The sequence below is a fragment of the Bidens hawaiensis genome, unplaced genomic scaffold (assembly GCF_021521415.1).
Source record: "Bidens hawaiensis isolate Kalapana, Puna unplaced genomic scaffold, B.hawaiensis_p1.1 tig00051251_1, whole genome shotgun sequence".
NCBI classification, from domain to species: domain Eukaryota; kingdom Viridiplantae; phylum Streptophyta; class Magnoliopsida; order Asterales; family Asteraceae; genus Bidens; species Bidens hawaiensis.
The window spans coordinates 1-6,344 of NW_027499173.1; the positions used below are offsets into that span (position 1 = coordinate 1).

The window sequence follows — 6,344 nt, forward strand, 5'->3', positions numbered from 1 at the left end:
GAATGTTTGGTAACATAAAAAATCTGTAGACAAAAAAGATTTTTTTTTAAACCACCATATAAAAAACAGAGGGTATATATGACATTTGACCAGTTTAAAGATTCAAGAAACTAACTGAACAACACACAAAAACAAATATAGAAAAGTAGAAATATTAGAAGTATAACAAACCTGCTCTTGAAATAAAATATGGCGGGAGCTCCCCTAAGGCGGTTCCGAGGCCCCAAAGAATCGCTTCTACTTGTACTTTTGGCAATATGCTAGTAAGCGGAACCTGAATACCATGGGGAGTTGAAAACAATGCAGGACCAAACTCTGAACAAGCCTTTTTAAGCCACGAAGGGCTTCGGTTTAACTGTATCGTATCATAGATAGCACTCTTAATATCCACTCGACCACACTGCATTGCTTTTATTGTGAAGAACGCGATATGTGGACCCAGATAAAGAACAAAGGTGTGCAGCCCACTTCCTGATCAATCACAAAAAATAAGTGAAGAAAATATTAGTTGCCATGTTTAACATGACTTCAAGGTCAGTGAAATTGGGACCCGCAAAAACGAAAGGACCTACAAAATATTTAGGTCTACTATATACACAGCTCCATGGAGGGTACATATGTATAACTGGGTTATATACACAAACATAAGAAGAAAACAAACAAAAAAGGCAAGTCATGCATTAATGTTGATACCAGATGGTGTAATTTCATTCCGGCTGACACACACAAATAGAGGCACGTTCATTTAAGACCCAAAGATTATGTTGAAAACTGCAAGAACCGCATAATGCATTTGTACCTATTGCTGTATATGAAGTACATCTGACAGTTATGTAACCTACAATACCTCTAATCATGTTTTATGCACAATGTACAAGCGCGTTATGCGGTTCTCAACATAATCTTGCATGAATCATGACTTTCAGTAGCATTATTTATTACAGAAGCATGTAGAAGCTTGATGATTCCTATTTCTTAGGACTCCAAAGAGTTATATTTCTATGAAATCCAATAAAGTAGCCATAAAAATGGTTATCGGAACCAACTTTTCTCGACAAACATAAAGAAACAAAAACCCAATTTTGAGCCTAATTGATCATTAAAGATCCTTTAATGGCAGTTATATTATATTGGAATAAGTTGAAATATTTGGGTCGCCTCAACTCTTCTTAACCTAGTTTTCAGCTAATCATGTATTCAGGTGACAAAAAAAAGCTTGTGAGCCGGGAGAGAGGTATAGATAAAACGCTTGCTTATTAACTGAGCTCACCAAGACCAATAGAAGACGCAACACCAAGGGCCACCCACCACAATACAAACCTTGCATATGCTAGAAGCTCTTCAACATGCTGCAGAAACAGATGGGTCACATATTCGTCATTAGCAGCGACAGAAACTTATTAAATCATTTTAAAGAAAAATACAATGTAGCATCTCTCGAAAATTTTGAAGGACTTATTGGCATGATGGTCATTGCCAATAATATGAAGGAAATCAGCCTACAATGAATCAGTAACTACAGAATTCAATAATGTACAATGACATACTTTATATGCTCAAGGGAAAAGCGATATTAAATATCAGCATATCAAATCATTGATTCCTAACAGGATTGCAAAAAATAAGCGAATAAACAGAAATATGAAGTACCTTTCCACGAGGACCATTTGAAGAGAGAAACCAGACAGCCCCTGCAACTGTGACTACGGCTAGAAGCATAAGCCAGACCCCATGTGTGAAAAGATAAACAAGTGATTTCTTTATATATTTAGCAATGGCCAAAATAAAAAGCTTCAATGTTTGAAACGGCTGTGATGTTAGAGTCAGACTCTCGAGCTCTTGTTTATGCTTCTCACGCAGTTCTGTTAACATGAAAAACAAAAATTAGTCTGGGAAAACAACCCCTCCATCATTACGAAATGACAAAAGTCAAAGAAACTAAGTCGGAAATTAATACTTAACTAGAAGCACAAAACATATAAACAACATCCACTAAAAAAGATAGCCATGTAAAAAAATCTTAATAGCCGTTTTTCATTAACATTAAAACTGCTAACATATAAACTAGACACGAGTGATGATCCACTTTTAGAAGTCAGCGATTTGCACATGTGATATATTATACTTTTACATTTATTCTTACATGGAAGACAGCCTAACATGACAATACCACAGCCTCATTATTTTTTGTGATTATTCATTTTGAAATTTGAAAGATTTTACCATCCCAAACTAGTTTAGTAAAGCAACAAACTGCAACTCATAACAAATCAATGATTTCAGATTCAACAACCAAGTACTGCAATATGATAATGATTCAATGCCCCGTGGGACCACAACTCCACTTATAAAGTTATCCAACAGATTCATTCCACTTTTCATTATATAAAGACAATTTTGTTTATTTTATTCAAATAGGTAGGTAAATCTTTTCTCAGTTTGAGCAAAACAAACACTCGATCTAAAAAGGGAAAAAAAACTCGACTGAGTCTAAAAGGTGACAAGAATCACCATTTTGTCACGACTCATGAGATGTAGGATAATAATACAGAAAACTCAATCCTCATGTTTCACAAATGCCCTAAGTTCCATAATGGTTAGTTTTGTATCTACAATCTACACATGTGAAGCTCAACCATATAACATTAACACCAGTTTGTAACACCAATGTAGCAGCAAACTACACTCCGATTTTGATAAATATACCAAATTCTTTTTAAAAAAAAAATCCTGTTCACTACAAAACCAATTAAAACATACAAGTTACACAGCTTTATCAGGTGAGAAATGAATCAAATGATACCATTTTCATTTCTAGTAACCTTGATCTTATCTCAACTTCCATTCATAACAAAACGAGTAATAAATCAAACACTTGTTAATCAAATCAATCCAAACTCGAATCAATAAGTCTGCATTAACTCTCACTCAATCAGATCACAAAAACACATAAATCCGTGCGAACTGAGACATCGCAGTTCTTCATAAACAAAACCTAGCAGAATTAAAACCTGTTAGAACATACAAATTACACAGCTGAGAAATGATACTATTTCCATTTCTAATAACTTGTATCTTATCACAACTTCCATTCATAATAACGCGACTAACAATTCAAACACTTGTTGAATTTATAGTAACTATCACAACTTCAAACGACAAACAAAACAAACACTTCCAAATCAAATCGATCCGACAGCATAATACTATTTCCATTTCTAGTAACTTGAAACGACTAACAAATCAAACAATTGTGAATCAAATGGATCCGAACAAGCATCAATCAGTAGACATTAACTAACAGTCAATCAGATCACAGAAACACGTAAGTAAATCCATCCGTACGAACCGCAGCTATTCATAAACCTAAACCTAATTCGTTTCGTTGAAATGAAACAACGAACCTGAGATCGATGACGACGACATATCGAACGAACGCCAGAGAAAACAATACAAGATGCACGAGTAATCGTAATCAATAGATCGTCGACTACTACGCTGACATCCGTGGATTCAACTGCTTATTTGACGTAAAGTAAAAGAAGATAATAACAGATAGATCGTTGAAGCAGTTATTATAATAATAATAATAACAGGAAGAAAGAAGATGTAATAATAAAACAGAGGTTGGTTAGTTATCTGGAAGAAGAAGAAGAAGAAGAAGAAGAAGGATTTGTGTTTGTTGTTTCTTGGTGGTTTGGTATTGGTAATTGATAAAAAGTAATTAACTAAAGATTTGGGAATTGGATTTTCATATTTTTGTTATTATTAGTCATATTAATTAATGTTTTTGTCTTCCCTAAGTTATTCCCCTTTGTTTCTTTTGACTAGTAATTAATATGGTAAAAACTATATAATGTACGTTTTTTTTAAATGTCATATGATTGAGATTGTATTTAATTTGGTTTTTGATATTTATAGAAAAAAACATTTAACTTACCGAGTCACGAGTTGACTTGAGTCTTAAATTTGATATTTAAAAGTTATGAACCGAGGTAACTCGGCTTACACTTTTATGAGATTGAGATTATGTTGATTTAGCTAGGCTTGCTCGCTTGACAACCCTAAGGTTAGTATTGCGTCATGAAATAATTATGGTTAGAGAGAGTAAAATTATTTGATATTACAATTGTGTACATTTTTATCTGGTTATAGATTTTTGTTGTATATTGAAGTTAAACTCGTTTGACGTATGGAGCCTATTGACATGGGCTCGTATGTGAGTGACCCAAACTCATAAACACTAGGATGCAAGAAGCACAGGTACTTTTGCGATACACAACTCCTCGAAACTCAGTTGGTTCAATGCAACTTGAGTAGACGTGGTCTTTAAACATTTAACACGTCAAATTCTCCCACCAACAAAAGATGCACGCTTCGTGCATTACTACTAGTTTGAAGAAGCACCTCGAAATAAAAGCTTTGGTTTAGCTTTTCAACTAAAGGGACCCTCATATAAGTACTGATCTCACTAATTACTCATAGTGACATCATATGAGAATCTTAAAGCGTTATGTTCTATCCACATAAGAGATACTTTGCCATCATCCTAGACACCTTCCACCATTGAATATGCCTTCCACCAATCCACCATCGAACTTTTATTGTCGACAACCAAATTCTAACCTCACTTGAGTAGGTTGTGTGAACCAGATAAAATAGATAACCTCATGGCATTCTAGGAAAGAAAGATACTCTCCTACCATTATTGCTTAATCATAATTTAAGATTTTTTTGAATGAAAATTTACTTTCGATTCACTGATAGGAATAGGGTTTAGGAAGATCTGCAGATTGTGTGTATAGTGCAAATTATATGCAGGAATTTTAGAGAGAAATTAGGTAAACAAAATAAATCACACGTTTTATTTGATAGCGTGTCAAGGGTATTTATACCCATTGTCTTTGACAGTTAATTAACTGTAATTAATTTCTAACTGCCATATTAAACTAACTTAGGATAATAATAATATTGTTTGTGACATAATACTAATATAAATATTTAATTAAGTTATTTCAGCTAGTTGATGTCAATGTTTATATTCCAACATTCATAAAGTGTTTCCTGTTTCACACTGTATTATGTTCCATAATCGTTTTGTATCTACAGTTTTACACAAATCAAGCTCAAATCATATTAACATTAGCACCACTTTAATTGTCTCACCAATATTACTATGTGTAGTGAAGAAGTTACAAAATTTGGCGACTTGCATCATGTAGCGCCCAATCAGCAAAGAGTGGTTTTTTGTTTTAGAGGTGTAATGGTGTTGTAGCCCCATATATATATATATCACACGCACAAACAATTATAATAATAATAAAACAAAAGTGATGAAGTGCGACAAGAACTCCCCACCCCCCCACCCCCCCGATATTTCGCCTCTTTGTCGCCGGGTATAATGGTGTTCATCAAATATGTAGCCCTAAAACTTCCAACTGCTCACCCCATTACGTAATATGGTAACTACCTCCACTTCCAAATAAATGTACCAATTTTTTTAATAAAAAAAATCAAGATCCTTTTAAACCATTATTACTACAACAACAAAGAACAACTCAAATACTTCTGAATTATTTCTTTTAACGGCAGTTTAATCTACTCATAGTATTACTACACTAATAGTAATCAATTAGTATGCATTAACCAATAGTCATTCAATAAAAAAAATTGTAAATTAGTACGGATTTACCTATCCAGTTTGCTATTAGATAAAGCCAAGCGGAAATAAAATCGGATTTGTTGAAAATCAAACAGACGAACCTGAAATCGACATGTCGAACGACTGAGATAACACGAGTTGCTAGTCGGATCGATCGAATGTCGTCTGCAATCGCATACTAAAATGCATTATTCATCATTGGATTAAACTGATAGAGTAAATTGGCAATGAATTACGAATCTGACACAATCGGTAGAGCAAGAAGAACAAACAGAGGTTTATGTGCTTTTTTGTTTGTTGGTGCTCTCGAAAATATAAAAAACATGAATAAGGTTGTTGGAATGAGTTCAGACATAGTAAAGACTTGCATTGATATTGCTGTTTGTTTTTGTGTGTGCTTCCACATTTATTTCTTTGTTTTCTTAAACCATTATTTCATATTTTATATTTTGTTATTTATAAATTTTATAAGTTATGCCATTGTCATCGAGTGGCATCGGACGAAAAGTAAAGATTTGGGCTGAAACCGAAGGTCTTAAGTAGTGTGCTTTCAGGCGAAGGGTTTTCCCTTGAACATAAAATAGCGGGCTTGGGCTATCCAGCGTTGTCTGTAATCGCGGGCGTATGGGCTCGCCTTTTGCCATTTGGTCACCCGGGGTAGCTTGACTTTATTCGTTAGTCC

At 34.1% G+C, this 6,344-nt stretch overlaps 1 protein-coding gene across 3 annotated transcripts; it reads right to left on the reverse strand.

Moving 5' to 3' along the window:
- Positions 1-87: 87 nt before the first annotated feature.
- LOC143598918 (vacuole membrane protein KMS1-like) lies at positions 88-6,027 on the reverse strand. 3 transcript variants are annotated; one of them, XM_077077007.1, is made up of 4 exons: positions 3,405-3,587; positions 1,651-1,862; positions 1,262-1,349; positions 88-471 (listed from the first exon to the last, which is right to left on the reverse strand). In XM_077077007.1, exons 1-4 carry the CDS (start codon positions 3,424-3,426, stop codon positions 155-157), a joined length of 639 nt encoding a protein of 212 aa, XP_076933122.1. In that variant the 5' UTR covers positions 3,427-3,587; the 3' UTR covers positions 88-154. The 3 variants fall into 3 exon arrangements, with proteins under 3 accessions (XP_076933122.1, XP_076933124.1, XP_076933123.1); XM_077077009.1 differs by lacking the exon at positions 3,405-3,587 and adding an exon at positions 5,764-6,027 and having other exon boundaries at positions 89-471; positions 1,271-1,349; XM_077077008.1 differs by having other exon boundaries at positions 92-471; positions 1,271-1,349.
- Positions 6,028-6,344: the final 317 nt, after the last annotated feature.